Source organism: Hyperoodon ampullatus, assembly GCF_949752795.1.
Source record: "Hyperoodon ampullatus genome assembly, chromosome: 6".
In the NCBI taxonomy this organism is placed as follows: Eukaryota; Metazoa; Chordata; class Mammalia; order Artiodactyla; family Ziphiidae; genus Hyperoodon; species Hyperoodon ampullatus.
This window is the reverse complement of record NC_136919.1, coordinates 38,966,426-38,986,225: the sequence shown is the minus strand read 5'-3', so window position 1 is coordinate 38,986,225 and position 19,800 is coordinate 38,966,426. Positions and strand designations below refer to the sequence as shown.

The 19,800-nt window shown below is 40.7% G+C and overlaps 1 protein-coding gene across 2 annotated transcripts in view; it reads left to right on the top strand.

The window, feature by feature from the left end:
* Positions 1–956: 956 nt before the first annotated feature.
* HABP4 (hyaluronan binding protein 4) overlaps positions 957–19,800 on the top strand; it is a 41,877-nt gene continuing 23,033 nt past the window's right edge. The window contains exons 1-5 of one of the 2 annotated variants that reach the window (XM_079707143.1): positions 957–1,385; positions 5,877–6,039; positions 11,618–11,779; positions 11,982–12,050; positions 15,719–15,802. In XM_079707143.1, the coding sequence (XP_079563269.1) occupies positions 1,025–1,385; positions 5,877–6,039; positions 11,618–11,779; positions 11,982–12,050; positions 15,719–15,802 (839 nt within the window). In that variant the 5' untranslated portion in view covers positions 957–1,024. The remainder of the gene's footprint in view (positions 1,386–5,876; positions 6,040–11,617; positions 11,780–11,981; positions 12,051–15,718; positions 15,803–19,800) is intronic. The other variant, XM_079707144.1, reaches the window with a different exon arrangement.

Sequence of the window (19,800 nt, the reverse complement as noted above, 5' to 3'; positions counted from 1 at the left end):
CCTCCAAAATAGCTCTTGGATCTACTACTCTCTTCACCTCCACCGACAGTATCCACTATCCAAGGACAGTGATCACCACCTTTTCCCTGGAGCTCTGCAGCAATCTTCAGCTTGGTCTCCCTGAATCCATTTTGACCTCCCTCCAACCTAGTCCTTCACATTACAGCTAGATGGCCTTTTCAAACACATGCTCATGCTTAAAATTTGTTTGCCACTGCTCCCAGAATAAAGACCAAAATAAGGCCTTCCTCCAACTCTTAGCAATCCATTTCCTTGAGCTTGAATGGGCTGTGCTCCACCCCAACTCAAGACTTGTGCACTTGCCGTTACTCATGGCCCTTGTCATCCTTCAGATCTCAGCTTAACCGTCATTCCCTGGGAAAGCCTCTCCAAACTTCCTAATTAGGTCAAGTCCCTCTGCTATAGGATCATAGAGAAGTCTGTGCCTTTTCTTCAGGGCACTTTTCTGCCTATAGGCTGTAAGATCTACTAAAACAGAGAGCTAGTGTCTCCTACAACATAACGCCAGGCACATAATAAGTGTACACTATACAGTTGTTGAATGGCTCAATCAATGTATAAACTTCAAAGAAGTATGGCCAATGATGAATGTGGGCCCAGTCCCAGAGAGAACATAAATTATGGCCGTGACCCACCTGCGTGGTCCAGCAGCCTGGACCGCAAGGCTCCTTGCTCCTCCCAGTAGCTCCGCCCCTTGGGTCCAGCCCCTCCCTGCTGAATCGTGGGGAGGGGCATAGAGGTCGCATGACGTGACAGCAGCCGGTCGCTGATTGGGTTTCCAGGCGTGCTGGCTAGGAAAGAGGCCGAGTCCGCGTGCGCTGATTGGCTGGCGGGAAGCGGCTGGACGGGCGGCGGCGGCGGCGCGGGGGCGGGCGCTGGTAGGGATGGGACTGGGCTGGGGCGGGAGGGCGGTAGCTGCGGTTAGGATGGGTCCTCGCTGCCGGCTTCGCTGAGACTCGCTCGCGTGGAGTGCCTGCGGCGGGCCCGCAGTGGCCGCGGCGGCATGAAGGGCGCTCTGGGGAGTCCTGTGGCCGCGGCCGCTGCAGGCGCCGCGATGCAGGAGAGTTTCGGCTGCGTCGTGGCCAACCGCTTCCACCAGCTGCTAGACGACGAGTCAGACCCGTTCGACATCCTGCGCGAGGCCGAGCGCCGACGCCAGCAGCAGCTGCAGCGCAAGCGGCGCGACGAAGCGGCGGGGGCGGCGGCTGGGGCCGGCAACCGCGTCGGCAGGAGCCCGGCTGGGGCCTCGGGCCACAGACCCGGCGCGGGCGGCGGCCGGAGGGAGTCTCAGAAGGAGCGCAAGAGCCTCCCGGCCCCCGGCGCGCAGCAGCCAGACAGCCCAGGGGGCGGCCCTCAGCCGCCTGGTACGCGCGCTCCGCCCGGCACCTAGATGCCCCGGGGTGGGCGCGGTGGGCGGGAGGGGAAGGAGAATGGGGTCATGGAGGTCACCTCTCCTCAGCAGCCCCACGACCTCCTACTACGGGACTGGGATCACTGGAATCTGTTCCAGAAAGGGGAGGGGGCCCTGGGAAGAGTTGGCTGGAGTTGAGGGTCCCTGTGGCCGAGGAGGGTGGGAAAAGAGGACGGGACGTGGGGTGTCACGCCCCTTCTGGCCTTTCCCAGTTCCTTCTGGGGGCGAAGGAGAGTGCAGGCTTGGAGTAGGGGGTTTCAGAACGCTGAAACTGAGCCTTTACAAGTTGGGCAAAGTTGAGAGAGATTTCTGGGTTGGTGTGTGGGGGCGAACACTGAGGTCGCTGACCCGGGGCTCTCAGATCTAGAACTAGCAGCGACCTTCTCCATCCTCCAGCCCAACCTCTGCAAGATTCGCGTCGGGGGGCAAAAAGTATTGTGGTGGGAAGGAGGGAGGGGAGCGCCTTTTAGGGAGAATGGAGGAGGGTGCACCCGGACCCTGGGGATGGCGGCGGGAGCCCGGGGTGTGTGAAGGATCGCCGGGGTGAGGGGCTGGGGCATCTGTGATGGAGGGAAGTCCTGGGTGACCTCGGGGGCGGGCTGTGACGTCAGGGCCGCGAGCAGAATGCGGCGGGGGTGGACTCGGGGTCCCCGGCGCCTTCCAAGCTCTGGTGCCTTCACCCATCCATCCGTCTTACGGAGCTTCCAGCAGTCATCCGGCACGGGTTTTCAATATAGCAGGCAGCATTGATGGGTTGTGTAACTTGTCATTAACTCAATCTGCTTTAAGAAAAGCGTTTTAAATTAACCTTTTCAACAAGAATATTCAAAGTTCCCCACTCCCTGCTTAGCCAGAACGGCAAGTGCAAAGCTTGTTGTACTACTGTCTGCATCTAGGGACGGAGGGTGCGTAAGAGTCGTTTCTCACCTGAACTGCATCAGTGGCAAAGCCTCCAAGTTTCCACCTGTGTTTCCTCTGTTTTTCAAAGATAAGACAGTGGTCCTAAGGTTTCCGTAAAAAGAACGTTAAGATGTATAATTTGACCACTCCAGCCAATGTTTGGCAGTGTATTCAACTTGGCTTTACTGGCTTGGTCCTTGCTTGATAAAAATTGTGCAGCCCAGCCCTGAGAGAATAACACCTGATTTGAGTGTTGGGGCTTTGACTCCTGCAACTAGGTAATGTTTACCTTTATCTGTGGAAAGTTCAATCCAGCATTATCTCTTGAAAATCAGAAAATTAAGTCACTATAATAAAAATATTGAAAATTATTTTAAATGCTATTGGATATCCCAAGACTCCTTGGTAGGCCAGTACAGTTAGCCTATTTAAACAGTGAGTGAGACTTGAGATATTTTGTACATTTTGCATTATGTTCTATCTTTTCTTTTAAATTTAGATAAATATAGTAATAATAGAATTGGTAAAGGCTAAGCTTTGTTTTTTAATAAGTGAAAATATGTACTTTAGTGTGAAACTGAATTTAGTTTTCTATGTCAATGTATTGCTTTTTAACCTTTTTACTATTAAAAATGTGCATTTTTGTTATAAAAATTTTAAACAATTCAAAAGTGTATGAAGTATAGTGAAAATCCTGTATTTTTCTTACTTTTAACACCTTGCATTTACATACATAAATACACAGCTACTTCTTTTTTTCTAAATTTACATGATATAAACTGGGTTGCAACCTGCATTTAGCGTTATGATCTAGTACAGTTATAACTTGCTAAACTAATAAACTTAGCACTGTAGTCTAGTACATTTATAACTTTTTTTCTGTCAATTGTTTATGATCCAAGTGATCTGGCTTTTGAGATCTATATTAAAGAATTTAGTTAGTTTTATAGTTAAAATGGAAATTTTATAATTCTAGTTCTTTTTCAAGTATGTTATTTCAGGAGCAAACAGCTCATTAATTTCCGTTTATGTAGTTACTGTGCTAAATTTATCTGTAAGGGTGTTAGAGAGCTACTCTCTCAAGGTTTTGTAGCCCTAATTGATATGGACTGTACTTTTCTAACACTCAAAAATTTTAATTTAGTTAGAATATTATAAATGAATGCTTAGTGTAGACAAGAATCAATGTCAAAACAAGTTTGACATATAACGGAAACATTAATCTCAAAAGGATGTGGAAATCATAAGATTTTCCCATAGAAATAGGGTTTTAATGGCCTTCACTATTTAACAATATACATAGACCCTTCGATGAGCCTTGCTCAAAAAAATTCGTTCTTGAAGTCTTCAGAGGCTGTTTCAGCTTTGCTTTTCCTGGCCTTTCAGAACTAATCTCTGAGTCAAAGCTCAAATTTATTTGGGGGAAATCTCACTGTAAATTTTATTGTATTCTGTCCTTTCATGTGGGCTTGGGGTTACATCAGTGATGAGACTGCATATGCCAGCCTTTTATTGGAAAGGGCTAGTAAAATTCAATGTTTGCATATCCACTTGGAGCCGCTGATCTAGCACAGAAAAACTAGGTTCAGTTGCATTCTTGATCCCTTAGTAGTAAATTGTGGGAAAAACTGGACCCGTATTATCTTTGTTTTTTGGATTTTGGGAGGAAAAGGAAATGTTTGCAGGGTATTGATAATTATTCTAATAAGTTGCCAGTTATATTTAATGGTTTTCAACTTATACACAGAAGCTTTGGAAGAAGCTTTAGTATAAAGTATGCAGCAAATGTCATTTAAAATTTTGAATGATGAATTCCAAATTTAATTGATACAATTTTAAAAATAACCTTGAAAGCAGAAAGAAGGTGGGAATAAGCTAAGTAATTCTGTAGTTGAGTGGAGATATTTAGTTTTTTTTTTTAATTACAGGTTATGAATAGGAAATTTGAAACTATTAAAATAACTTTTTACATTGAGGGAAAAGTATTGAAAAGTATTGTTACTGTTGATGTTCTTGCTGTTATGTCATGGTCTATTATAGTTTTCAACTTGTTAGATAGTTAACTTTCACAATAACATTTTCTACCTTACATATTAAATGCCTCTTCCAAATTTGATCTCTCTTAATAACGTGTGTGTGCTCGGATCTGGCATTGCATACTCCAGGGCAATTGGACACCAGTGTCAGTCTCTGTTTCTGCAATAAAAGCATAATGCTCTGTTTATGGTAACATCTTTCCTATATCCTAAACATGTCACAAGCTCAGACTGTGGCTTCAGGAAGCAAATCAGACTTAAGCATTTCCTAGGTTATGGGACATTAACTTAAGATTGAACTTAGATCTGTTGTGCAATATTTCACATTTCAAAAAAATACTTTGTTAGCTAACAAGTAATAAATTGCACAGTTTTGTGTTAGTGGTGTCACGACATGATTTTTGCTTTAAAATGATATTAGTAATGTATTGGAACTATGTTAATATTTACATGTGCCTAGTTTATAAATATTAGATAGAAAATATTAAGTGGGAAAATAGGAGAATACATGTAAACATATTTCTTAAGAGTCACAAGTATCTGCCTAAGTAGAAGAGGAACCCAGTAGTTTAAAAAAATACCCATTAATTCAAGTACATTTAATATTTTTATAGCCATACAATAAATGTGGAGGGTGACATACCAAGAAAAATCTAAAATTTTCTACTAAAATGAAAATTGTACATAATGTTTGAGATGGAGACCTATTAAATGTATACAAAGAAAAGATAAACACATTTTGGAAGATAATTTAAGAAGTAACAAAGTTCTTCACAATATATTCACCAAATATTAGTTGCCTTAAGACATAGACCCTGCTGAAAATTTTTAAAGCGTCAAAACCGAGAGGAGTAAAAAGAGAACAGAGAAGGCTCCTCAGTGCTGGCCTCTCCATGGACGGGAGATGCCCCTTCAAGTGCTGGCCAGCCCTTGCATGAGTTGGCAAATACCAGCTTGGCCTCATATTTGAGAAGTGTGATCATAAATGTATAAATCCCATCAAAGAGCAGGAAAATCTGTTTTCAAATGAGAAAGATACAATGGTACAAGCTATTTAAAAATGAAAACTTTATTAACCAATGAATGATAAACTATAGATGGGATTCTAAAAATATGTTCTGAAATACAGGGTATTTATCTTTTAATTTTCTGGAAGGAACTTAGCTACCATGTTTTGATGAAGCTGCTCTTGTGAAATGTAGTTGATAATATATCTCAGTTGCTATCACAGAGTCATTGTAAAATATCTGTAATTGTAAGTTAGTTGGTATAGTTTATCTTATCATACTTTCTAGGACATAAGGGATTCAATGGTAATGTCAAAGTTTTATTAAAAGACTCTGGGCAGTAGTAGTATCAGCAACCTTTTTTCTTCTCTGAACTTTTACAAACTTCCCAAATTTTCCTATGACATTGATTTCTAGAAAAGTAAAATTTAAAAGTACCTGTAATAACGTGCTGCTGCAGACCTTCTGTTCTAGCTCTCCCCTTTGATTTCTCCCTGTCAGGCCAGAAACGAACTTCCAGAAGAGGGGAGCAGCAAGGATGGAGTGAGAGCCGGGGGACAGAGGTGACTCTTGATAGAGCAGAGCGGAGATCCTACAGGGAATATCGACCCTATGAGACGGAGAGGCAGGCAGACTTTACACCTGAGAAGTTTACAGATGAAAAGTAAGTACTGCAGACCTCGGCCTGAAGGGTTGGGGGAACCAGAAGGATTTTCAGAGGACTACTAGCCTTTGCAACCTTTTTGTGGTGCCAGTCCTGGGAATATTTTGCCAGCTTCAGTACCAAATCATACTACCTTAGGTAACACGTGAAGCACCTTCCATTTATCTCATAGATGGCCTTAAGTCTTGGTTCAGGAAATCATTACACAATGAAAAATGGATTACTTATTGGTAACTATGAAAAGCATTCTTATAACAAACTATATAGGAGTATGCTAAACTGATTAAATTTTCTTTTGAAATTTAGGCCAGAGATATAATTATGTTCTTGATTTAGCAGTACTAATTTGGGCTACTAATGAATTTAAACAAATTCCTAGCCCCATGTCAGGTCAATAGGTTATCATGATGAAATTGGACAAAAAAACTGATGAAATATGTGACACCAGTTTAAGGCTCCCATGCCTTCTCTAGAAAGTGCTCTGACCTGGAAGATGATCTCAGGCTGGCACAGCCTGACACCCTTCTGAGTAATGTGGCAGCATGTGGGCTATCATGCCCACCTATACACAGGAAGCAGTTCTTAGTGTCTTATGCTTGGCACTAACAAGATGGATGCTTGCTGCCTCAAGTTTTTAATTATTAAACCTGCATAGCACTGGGTTTAGATTAAAACAAAATAACTTGTGAATCACATTTAAAGGAAAAGAAAGTTAAAAAGGCTAAAAGAGACTAGAATAGTGTACAGTTTAATGTCAAGAGAGCCATTATTCCCAAAGTCTTTCAACTTCTTGACTACCTATTCCACTACACATTCAAAACAGAGATGGTATATCTGCCACCATGTTAGAGGATGAGGGCTAGAGAAAGGCTTGATTCTGCTTTTTTGGGTGATTAGTTCAAATTTGCTATGTAACAGTCGCAGTCTGCTTGCTTACAGAAAGCCTTCTGGATCAGAGCTGCTTATTTTGGGAAGCATTTGTGTATTTTTTTCCTTCACTGCAGGGATTTATTCTGTGGAAATACGGAAATTATAACTCATGTTTCCAGCTTTTTTAGTAGCAAAATTATGAGTTTTTTTAAAAAGGATAAGTCTTTATATGTTACCATGAAAAAAACTGCCTATTAAGGGATGCCTATTTTGGATACAGGAAGTTTTAAGAATTATATAAGGAATTCTCATATACCCTCATCCAGATTCTCCAATAACATTTTACCATATTTGCTTTATCATACCCCTCCCTCACTCTCTCCTTCTCTTTCTCCTCTCTCTCTCTCTCACTCACTCTCTCTCTCTCTCTCTCTCTCTCTCACACACACACACACACACACACACACACACACACACCTCTTTTTTCCTTGGCATTTGAGAGTAAGGTGCAGGAATATCTCTTTATCCCTAAATACTTTAAAGATATTTCCTAAAAACATGGTACAATTATCAAACTCATTAACATTGATAAAATACTATTATCTAATTCTCTAAATTATGTAATCTACAGACTACTCAAATTGCACCAATTGTCCTAATAGTATCCTTCTAGCAGAAGAAAAACAATTTTGGTTCAGGATCCAGTCCAGGAATGTGCATTGCATTTAGTCTTCTTTAATTTAAAACAGCTCTTTAGGGCTTCCCTGGTGGCGCAGCGGTTGAGAGTCCACCTGCCGATGCAGGGGACACGGGTTCGTGCCCCGGTCCGGGAAGATCCCACATGCCGCGGGGCGGCTGGGCCTGTGAGCCATGGCCGCTGAGCCTGCGCGTCCGGAGCCTGTGCTCCGCAACGGGAGAGGCCACAGCAGTGAGAAGTCCGCATACCACAAAAGTAAAATACAATAAAAAAAAATAATAAAATAAAACAACTCTTTAGTCTTCCATTTATTTATGGATTTGACCTTTTTTAAGAGAGTATGGACCAGTTATTTTGTAGAACAGCCCAGAATTTGAGTTTGCCTGCTCAAATTCTTAATGCTCACCAACCTGTTAAAAAAGAGGATAAGCTACATATAAAAGAATGAAATTAGAACACTACCTAACACCATACACAAAAATAAACTCCAAATGGATTAAAGACCTAAATGTAAGACCAGACGCTATAAAACTCTTAGAGGAGAACAGAGGAAAAACACTCTTTGACATAAACCACAGCAAGGAAAACAGAGGAAAAACACTCTTTGACATAAACCACAGCAAGATCTTTTTTGACCCACCTCCTAGAGTAATGGAAATAAAAACAAAAATAAACAAATGGGACTTAGTTAAACTTAAAAGCTTTTGCACAGCCAAGGAAACCATAAACAAGATGAAAAGACAACCCTCAGAATGGGAGAAAATATTTGCAAATGAAACAACAAAGGATTAATCTCCAAAATATACAAACAACTCATGGAGCTCAATATCAAAAAAACAAACAATCCAATTAAAAAATGGCCAGAAGACCTAAATAGACATTTCATCAAGGAAGACATACAGATGGCCAAGAGGCACATGAAAAGATGCTCAACATCACTAATTACTAGAGAAATGCAGATCAAAACTACAATGAAGTATCACCTCATGTGGTCAGAATGGCTATTATCAAAAAATCTAGAAACAATAAATACTGCAAAAGGTGTGGTGAAAAGGGAACCCTCCTACACTGTTGGCGGGAATGTAAATTGATACTGCCACTATGGAAAACAGTATGGAGGATCCTTAAAAAACTAAAAATAGAACTACCGTATGACCCAGCAATCCCACTACTCAGCATATACCCTGAGAAAACCATAATTCAAAAAGAGACATGGGGCTTCCCTGGTGGCGCAGTGGTTGAGAGTCCGCCTGCCAATGCAGGGGACATGGGTTCATGCCCCAGTCTGGGAAGATCCCACATGCCGCGGAGCGGCTGGGCCCGTGAGCCATGGCCACTGAGCCTGCGCGTCCGGAGCCTGTGCTCCGCAACAGGAGAGACCACAACAGTGAGAGGCCCACGTACCGCAAAAAAAAAGGAGACATGTACCACAATGTTCATTGCAGCACTATTTACAATAGCCAGGACATAGAGGCAACCTTCGACAGATGAATGGATAAAGATATGGCACACATATAAATGGAATATTACTCAGCCATACAAAGAAACGAAATTGAGTTATTTGTAGTGAGGTGGATGGACCTAGAGTCTGTCATACAGAGTGAAGTAAGTCAGAAAGAGAAAAACAAATACCATATTCTAACGCATATATATGGAATCTAAAAAAAAAAAAATGGTACTGACAAACCTAGTTGCAGGGCAGGAATAAAGATATAGACATAGAGAACAGACTTGAGGACATGGGGTGGGAGGGGGAAGCTGGGCGAAGTGAGAGTAGCATCGACATATGTACACTACCAAATGTGAAATAGTTAACTAGTGGGAAGCAGCAGCATAGCACAGGGAGATCAGCTTGGTGCTTTGTGATGACCTAGAGGGGTGGGATAGGGAGGGTGGGAGGGAGGCCCAAGCGGGAGGGGATATGGGGCCATATGTATACATATGGCTGATTCACTTTGTTGTACAACAGAAACGAACACAGTACTGTGAAGCAATTATACTCCAATAAAGATCTATTAAAAAATAATTATTTTATAAGAAGGGGATTATAAAGAAGCAATTGAGCATATATTTAATTGGGGGTGGGGTAAACCTGTGGGATAAAGAAAAATGATTTAAGGGATTAAAATAGACTAGAACACACAGGGTTATTTTTAGGATCATTTTCAGTTACTATTATATTATTAATGAATTTGTTATTTTATCAGTATCTGATCTAGATTTCATGTACATTTAGACCCGATTTTGACTATTGGCATTATTTTCCATATAGAGTTTTATGCTTCATTTCTTCTCAGTTTTTAGGTAGACTTCTTTTATGGCCCTGTCCAACTTCCTGGTTAAGAACTTACTGTTACTTTTCATTTGTCATTGTTTTAGAACTCTGCTTTAGATATTTACTGTAATGTGGAATCAGATTCTATAACAGTCTCTATTTAAAATTTTGGTTTTGGTCCCTTGAAGTGGGAGACAGAAAAGCCACCGTGGAGAACTGATTTAGGATGATGTTTCTTGAAAGACACTGGCATAAAGTTAATGACTGGCGCTTCTGTATTTCTTTATCTTTTTGAGTAAGGAGAATTGTGATTTTTGTATCTTTTTATCGGTGATTGTATAGTAGCTTTTTTTTTTTTTTTTTTTTTTTTTTTTTTTGCTGTTCGCGGGCCTCTCACTCTTGTGGCCTCTCCCATTGTGGAGAGCAGGCTCCGGACACGCAGGCTCAGCGGCCATGGCTCACGGGCCCAGCCACTCCGCGGCATGTGAGATCTTCCCGGATGGGGGCACGAACCTGCGTCCCCTGCATCGGCAGGTGGACTCCCAACCACTGCGCCACCAGGGAAGCCCTGTATAGTAGCTTTTTAATGTAACATTTTAAGCCTGTTTCAGTAGACTGGAACACACCTCTAGTTCTGGTGTTTGAGCCACTAATGTCACTAGATTTCAATAAGTAATTTGTTGCTTTAAATGTTTTTAAAAGCCTTGACAAATTAAAAAATATAATTTCTTATTAAACTAGGATTTTACAATGAAAAAGATGAGGCCCTTCCTGCAGAAGCTTTGAGTCTGGTGGAGGAGAGACAAGTCCTCATAAAAAGTGACAGTGACCAGATGTTAGCAGAGAATGGATGTGAGGAGAAGCGGGTGGTCAGGCCCTGGATCCAGTGGGTGTGGCAGGGAAAGAGTGAGAAAAGGTAGATTCTTGGCTTGGACACTTCCATGTTGTGAGTTAGGGACTGTAGTAGGAGCAAGGGGTCAGTGTTGGTCATGTATCTTCAGGGCCATGGGGTGACATAGGGGGATGTCCAGGAAGTAACTGGCTTTGTGGCCTGAAATCAGAGAGACCCCCAAATGAGAGACACAGGGTCATGTGAAGGGGCCATGTAACATTAGCATAGGGACGAGGACGATGTGTACAGGAGGTAGGGAGTCAGAAATGTTGGTGCTCTTAAGGACAAATGGGTAGGTATCCAGAAGATGGGATATCCAAGACATGTTCCATGAAAAAGGCAAGGTGTAGAACCTTTCCCTACATGTGACTCTGCAGTGTCTGCCTCTGAGAAGTGGAATTGTGTGGCCAAGAAGCAAGAGGAGTACCTTGTGAATGTTTGGGTATTACCTATTTCAAAAATCATTTTATAAGGATGAGCAGGGAAAGAGAAGCCAGAAAGGGCAGAGGAAAATTAGTGGTTGGTAGTGTCAAATGATGCATAAGGGTCAGATGACCTAGAGACAAAAGTTGCTATTGGATTTAACAACAAAGACGTCATCTTCAGCTATCTTCCTCATCTGTGGGCACTAGTTGTAATTAAATGACTGTACGTGAAGGGCTCAGAACAGTGTTAGAGATAGTATGTGCTCAGTAAATTTAACTATTATTTTTTTTATTCAAGATACACGATTCTTTCCAATATACTGTAGCCATAATGTCCTTCTAGAATTTTTTTTTAATCAAAAAAAGCCTTAGCTCTTTAATCCAATTAACCGCTTTTTATTATACTCATCTCTTCCAAGACCGGTTGACAGGTTTGATCGAGAAAGACCACTGAGAGGACGTGGATGCCCAAGAGGGGGCATGCGAAGCAGAGGCAGAGGTGGTCCTGGGAACAGAGCTTTTGACGGTTTCGACCAGAGAGGGAAACGAGAATTTGAGAGATACAGTGGGAATGATAAAATGTAAGTTTCATCGTAAATGCTATTTTCCCTTTAAGATCTTGGTATGAATCTGTTGTGTGTTAATATTTAGTTGACTTTATATTAGTATGCAGTTATTCCTAAGGGAGCTGATCCTGGGACAGTTTTTATAATCAGCTTTTCTGATTTGGAGATTGACTGGACACCAGCTTCCAGTTTAAGGGAATATTCTTTCTTCTTCTAGAGCAATCAGAACTGAAGACAACATGGGTGGATATGGAGTTCGCACCTGGGGATCAGGTAAAGATTCCAGGTATGGTGCAAATGTGTACCTTCTGTGAACCTACAATTAAGTGGAAATATCTGGATCTTTATTTGCCTGTCTTGAAAATTATGTCCTCTATGTTATGCTTGCCATGTCTTTATACTTGTGTGCTTTACGTAGCGATTGTTTTGTTCATTTTGTTTCATGAGATAACTTTTTAAAACAGTTTTGCTATGTTGCGGTTAGATTTGAAACTGCTTTCAAAATTCTTTTATTTTATCTTATTTTAGCCAAGCAAATTGTATATTTGCTGACACCCCAAGCACATGGCACTGTATATTTGCATATGCCTCAGAATGCTTTTTAAATTCCTAGATATTCTGTACTTTATTTTTCTGTGACCTTCCAAAGTTTTTGTATACATTGCATCTTTTTTTTAAAATAAGTTTATTTATTTATTTTTGGCTGCTTTGGGTCTTTGTTGCTGCGCGCAGGCTTTTTCCTAGTTGTGGTGAGTGGGGGCTACTCTTTGTTGCAGTGCACGGGCTTTTCATTGTGGCTTCTCTTGTTGCGAAGCATGGGCTCTAGGCGCACGGGCTTCAGTAGTTGTGGCACACAGGCTCAGTAGTTATGGCTCGTGGGCTCTAGAGCACAGGCTCAGTAGTTGTGGCACACGGGCTTTGTTGCTTCGCAGCATGTGGGATCTTCCTGGACCAGGGATCGAACCCGTGTCCCCTGCATTGGCAGGCGGATTCTTAACCACTGCGCCACCAAGGAAGTCCCTGCATCTTGATTTTATAAAATCATTTGCAGATCAAAACTCAATGACAAGTTTCACCTGAGGTTCAAATTTGACATTTCTCAGGCTTTATGATATCTCAGATCTGTGCCAGTTTTGCTACTTAGGGGAGGTACTTGGTTCTGCTATTTCTGTCATTTCAGGGCTGCAGGGAAGTACGAGGAATGGGTTGCTCCAGGATGTGTTGCAGGGAAGGCTTTACACAAGTTCGAAGGCTTGAGGGGATCCAGACTTCCACTTTTTTTCTTTTGAAGAATATAAGCTCTTTACATAAACTTATTTTTCTTTTTATCCTTTAAAACAAATGTACAAAATAAGGTCAAATGTAAGATTAAATTTACTACCATTGCACATCTGTGTTGTCCTTGAAAAGAAACTTGTTGAATGTTTGTCAATCTAGGGTTCTATAGAATCTCAAATACAGACCTTTTCATTTTGTTTTATTTTACTGTAATAGTATATTTTTAAAAAGTAATATAGGCACTTTCTGCATCATCTGATTTACTAGCTTATTTAATACTACCACCCCATTTCAGTTTGCATTTGAGTTTAAAATCATTTTGGCTCCAAGTGATTACTTACTCTAAGAGGTAATTATTGACCTTGGAACATGAAGAAGTGACCACATGTGCTCCTGGCAGATGGTATGTCCCAATGTTAAAATGAAACGTGCCCTATGGCACTCATTTTGGATTGGTTTGTGAGTTATAAAGTCAAAGCCCTTAGGTGGTAATAATGTGTAATTGAAAGTTTTTTTGTAGAATAAGACTTTAATTTCTTATTTAATACATTGAGATTTTGATTTGCCACCATGGTGTAGTGCAGCTGAGTTATGATTAATGAGAAAACAGCAGAGGTGAGCCTAACAATAAGTGATGTGTTCGTGGCTGACAAGGGCAAGTGCTGCACCGTGCATTGGAGGTGTGAGGGTTTTGCTGTAGTTTAGTATTCCTGTTTGAAGACATTGACAGTATAATTAGATCTAAGGACAAGATACTTTCAAAATGGTGTGACTGAGCCATTTCCATTGTTACTGGTTTTCTTCAAGAGTTTGACTGTTAGTACCTGTGCTGAAAATAGAATTTTCTCCATTTGTAATAATTTTAAAAGTGTAATATCAGGTATTATTTTCTTGTTACTAACTGGAATAGACACCCACAAATGCAGTTTTTAATAATACTGCCTTCCAACTTTTATTGTGAAGAGCCAAGACAGTTTTATGTAGTAATCAAGCAACACTGGGTTAAATCTGTTTACTGTCATAAATTTGGTTAAGATGAAGTCTGATTGAGTTTGAACTAGTTTAAACACCTTGAGGTGTTTAAAATTTTTTGTAACCATACTTGTGCAAACAGGCATTTTCTACATTAGTATAACTGAAGTCAAAATATAGACATGGGCCCTGGAGCTTTATCTTTCTTCTAATAAATCCAACATTTGTGATTTACTTTCAACAAAATAATAAAATTTGCCAAAATAAATTGTTGCTAATCTTGAGACTTACTTGTTTTGTAGTTTTCATCATATGGTTCTATAAGCTATGGTTCTATTGAGCTATAAGCACAAAATTAGTTTTATGTTTATTCATAAAATAATTTAGGTCAATACAGGAGGGAGGTCTGTGATTTTTCTTCTAAGTTGATTGACAGGTTTAAGAATTGCTGGTCTCTTTGTTTTGTATTCTGCTTCTTTTTTCTTCCCCTATATCGTTATAGCCCTTTTATGATTTTTAATTGTTGAAAGCTATGAACTGTCAGTGAATCCATGTTTTTATCCCCTTGGTTTATGACATGGCCAAGGAAATAAAGAGAAAGTTGGAGTAATACAGCACTGCCACTGCTGCTAGACTCCTGGATGCTAAAAACTCCCATGACCCACGAGGGTCACACTGATGTGTAGAGGCTGCTTTTGTTAAAGGACTTCTGCCAGGCAGAGCAGCAGGGATGTCCTTCCAAACAGGGAGAACATTTGATTTAGGACCTTTTTAAAAGTAAAAATTATTTATTCAAATTTTGTGTTGGAAAACTGAGTTTTTTTTAAAGTTGATAACAATGGCTTTGAGTTGAGAATTAAAATACTTTTAATGTAAAAACTCTGTCCTTTTATTATAGTTCAATTTATGTTTATTAAAAAAAAACCTGATTTTATGAAGATTTTTCCTGAACTGGGAATGAAAAAGTGCTGGGTTCTGAATGTACAATGTAAAATATTTCTATTATATTGACCAATCTTAGCATTTTCCTGAGAATGAAATTTCTTTTGCTGGTACTTTTTTAAAAGTAATGTTCAGATAGGATTAATATCAACATAAAAAAATTAAGATTATGTATTTAAAATTCAAAGTGTTTTTCACTGTGCTGTAATTTCTAATCTGTAGATTATGTATTTAGATGTGATGGTATGTAAATTGATGTTTCAAAGCCTTGTTTTTCTGATATGGTTATCACCAGCTTGTTTGTAATCCTACACATTCCTTTTTGTGGAATGTTTCCACTTTCTTGCCATTTTCTAAAGTTTGAAATGGCATATTCTTATCTATTTTAAGTCACTTAACACTTACAGGTTGAAAATGTTTATGGCCCCTGTTAATATTTGGAATTTCCTAGGATAATAAGAGTTTTGAATAATTGTTCTTGTCCTTTACAATCTGTTTTTAATTTTAGGCCATTCATGGAAACTTGTATTTCTCAAAGTACTTTTCACACTTTTGGAAATAATTTATATGGATTAGCAATTAAGAGCATTTTTCTTCCTCTTTTTTATTTTGATGTGGATTACCTGTATGTACATATTAATTCCTTGAGGGATGTTTACTTAAGAAAAAGGACATTGAAATGTGTTTTTTTCTGTCTTGAATATGTAAGGGCATTGATGTAAACAGATTTGTGTGACTAGAGTGGTTCTTGCTGCTTTGCAGTGACATGGACCCGACTGCCCCCATGGAAGAGACCACAGTGGTGGAGGAGTCCCTGGGCCCCCTGGAGGAGGAATCTCCAGCCAAGTGGGTATTTCATTCATTTTCCCCATTGGGTTGTTGGTCTTTTTCTTAAAGATTTATAAGAGGTCTTCATAGAATAGGAAGCTCAGCCTTTCGTCATATCACAGAGGGTTATCTTCTTAATGTGTTAATGAATAATCAAACTAATTAATAGTTCAGATCATCTAATGCATGATTATTAATGATAATTAATGGGTTGAATTCAAGTATTCTGTCCTGTGCCTACAACTTATTTTCTATCAGCAGCCTGTACTGTGACTAGTCTCTCTCTCCTCAGGACCCCTATATTTTGTCCCTTCATTCTCTCCCGGTCCCTCCTTCCTCTTTTCTTCATGGAGCTTAGTTCCCTGGTCCATCTGTAGCACCCTTGCCAAGGCTTTAAACTCCCTTGCCCCTTGGGTCTATGAGTACCTTGCTAGCAAATGCACCCACCTCCTGGACAACCAGTAGCCATCTGCCTTCTTTCTGCCTGCATCCACAGGCTGAGCACTGCAAGATACTCAACAGGGCTGATGGGAACCCCTGTAAATTCCCGATCACCACATTCTGAAATGAGCCCTCAACACTGCCCAGCAATGCCCATTTCTTGGATTTGCTCTTTCCCCCACCCACTACAATGACTGGTTCAGTCCTTCTTGTCCCCTCAAGAGCCCTGACATTGCCCCCCACTTTCCCCTTCTTCCATCCTTCTGACACCCACACCTCCTCTTTCATTTTCTGGGTACAACTTGGCCTCCTTTGTCACAGAGAAATTACACCACTCTCAAAGGTGCAAACCTGCCTGCACCTGCCCCCTTGTGGTAAAATAGAGGCACCATCCCTCCACCAGCCTCTCCAGCGTTTGGATCCCATTTCCTACTGACTTCAGAGAAATCTCACTATCAGTTAGCTCCTTCATTTTTAGGCATACTCACTTCCTTCCTCCCAACTCTGGTCTTCTTATCAACATTTTATCTGCACTCAGTCCCTCCTGTTTTAAGCCTCTAGTTGCCCCTACATTCACATTCAGCTGCCTTTTTTGGGGTTATGTGCATTCTTTCTTCATTTCCCCCCCTTCACTTCATCCTCACTTCACTCCAGGTCTGGCTTTGACCTCATTGCCCTTCTGAAACAGTCACCACATGTCTCCAGACCTAACAGATGTTTCGGTCTGCATCTTTCTTGACCTCTCAGGACATTTGACTTTACAGGCATACCTCAGAGATATTGTGGGTTTGATTCCAGACCACCTCAATAAAGTGAATATCACAATAAAGTGAGTCACACGATTTTTTTGGTTTCCCAGTGCATATAAAAGTTATGTTTAGACTATACTGTAGTCTATTAAGTGTGCAATAGCATTATGTCTAAAAAAAACAGTATACATACCTTAATTTAAAAATATTTTATGGCTAAAAGATACTAACCTTTTTAACATATTTATCATCTCAGCCTTCAATGAGTCATAATCTTTTTGCTGGTGGTGGATCTTGCCTTGATGATGGCTGCTGACTGATGAGGGTGGTGGTTGCTAAAGGTTGGGGTGACTGTGCAGTTTCTTAAAATAAGACAGCAATGAAGTTTGCCATATTGACTGACTCTTCCTTTCATTTGAACACTTAGAGGCCATTATAGGGTTATTAATTGGCCTAATGTCAATACTGTTGTGTCTCAGGGAATAGGGAGGCCCCAGAAGAGGGACAGAGATGGGAAGGCCAGTTAGTGGAGCAGTCAGAACACATACAACACTTATTGATTATGTTCACTGTCTTATGTGGGTGCAGTTTGTGGCACCCCAAAACAATTACAATAGTAACATCTTTGTATCATTGGTCACAGATCACCATGACAAATATAATAATAATGAAAAAGTTTGAAATATTTCGAGAATTACCAAAATGTGACACAGAGACGTCAAGTGAGCAAATGCTGTTGGGAAAATGGTGCTGCTAGACTTGCCCAACACAGGGCTGCCACAGATATTCAATATGTTAAAAAGGCAGAATCTGTGAAGTGCAATGCAACAAGGTATGCCTGTGTTGATTTCCTCTTAACCACAACCTCCCATTGGTTTCTGCATTCTTCTGGCTTGCTTTCTGCTGCTTAGTTCCTCCTTTGCAGACTCATCCTTGTCTTTCCGCTCTTTTAAAATGTTGAGCTCTTCAGGGCTCTGCCTTAGGCCCTCTTCTCTGTGTCTAGTGTCTCTTTATAGGGTCTCACGCACTCCTGCAGCTTGAATTGTCATTTATCCCCTGACTCCAGAATATATACCTCTGGCTCCAACCTTCAACATGGACTCCATGCCCATGTGTCCATCTGCTTCCTAGACACCTCCCCGTGGGCCTCCCAAATGCACCTCATGCTCAGTGTGGCCAGGACTGAGGTCCACAAGCCCCCAACCTCATTAAGTGTTTCTGTTTTGTGGAACGGCATTGCCATTCATCCAGTTGCACAAACCAGAAACCTAGGAGTCATTCTTGAGATTCCTTTCTTCTTGACCCACTGTCTCCCCAAAATCCAATCTGTCACCATGCCCTGAGGATTTATACCCTTTTATATATACCATCTCCACTCACCATCATAGTCTCTGCTACTGCTATCTGCTCTCTCACCAGAGCTCCTAATGGGGCTCCTTGCATTCTCACATTCTACCAACGCACCCGTTTCACACCAAAGTGGCTTTCACACTGCCATTCTGATCATCATGCCCCCACCCCTCGAGTAAGACCCTCCCCCTGGTGGCTTCCTGTCCTTTTTCTGTCCCTTGCCCTGACCTGCACAGTCCTGCATGGTCTGGCCCATGAAGAGCCCTCAAGTTCAACCACTCCTGTGCCTTCTCCAGGTTCACCATGTGGCCCTTATTTCATGTTCCCAAGCTCCTTTCTCCAGCTCCTATGCCACACCTGCCAAAGAGCTTTTGCAAGTGCTGTTTTCTTGTTTTTCTGTACCTCTCCTCCACACTCCCTTCACCCTTCACCTATTTATTTAACTCTTACTCATCCTTCAGCTGTGAAGAGGCAATGCTTAAGAGCAGAGACTCTGAGCCAGTGTTCTGGGTTCAAATCCCAGCTCTGCCATTTACTAGTTTGGCTAAGTTATTTAATCTTTCTGTGCCTCAGTTCTCTTCATCTGTAAAATGGGAATAATAATAACACCTATGTCAGAAGGCTGTTATAAGGATTGGTTGGGTGTGCATGTGTTTCATGTAGAGTGGGGCCTGGCATGTAGTCAGTGCTGTATAAATACCTACTATTATTATTGTTACTTATTACAAGAGTAAAGTGCTATGACTGATGATTGTGAAAGCTGTTACTTTACTATTCAAAACAACTAAGTAATGTATTTAATTAAAGAAATAGATTAATAGTTAATATGAATATTTAGGCAGTAAGTTAACTAAGAAAATAGATCAACAGTGTATATGAATGTTATGAAGTGAGTTAACTAGATACCTTCAGGAAAAATTGGACCCTTTTTGAGCCAGTAAACCATTTATACAAATTCAGGTAATATAAAGCAGAATAATAGGGGGCAAATTATAGCATAATTGTAACCTTTAGAATTGATTGAGGTACTCTAGCATTCATAATATTAGACAAAATAATTCTTTCAATTAATCAGTTATTTTGAAAGACAAAATAATACTTAATGATTTTGTTGGCAGTCTCATTGTCTGCAGTATCCTAGTGGAGCTAGTCAGCAAATCTCTCTCCCTCTGCTGAACATGCTGGACAGTGAGCATCCAGTTAAAATTGCAGGAGCTGCAGTGCACCGCAGTCTAGTGACCGACCACACTGAGAAATTCTTGTTTCTGCACTGCCTTGTCAAATTTTAAAATTATTACTAACATTTCTAGTAATACAATTATAGTTTTTTATAATTTCAAAATTAGGCTTGTATATGCATTCTAGGATGGAGATGCTCTCTGATCTTGGCTTTGTCGGGATATTGATCTAACACCCAAGCTTTCAGCATTCAGCCAGAATGTATATTTAGTGCAACTCTTGGTTTAGAATTTCTTG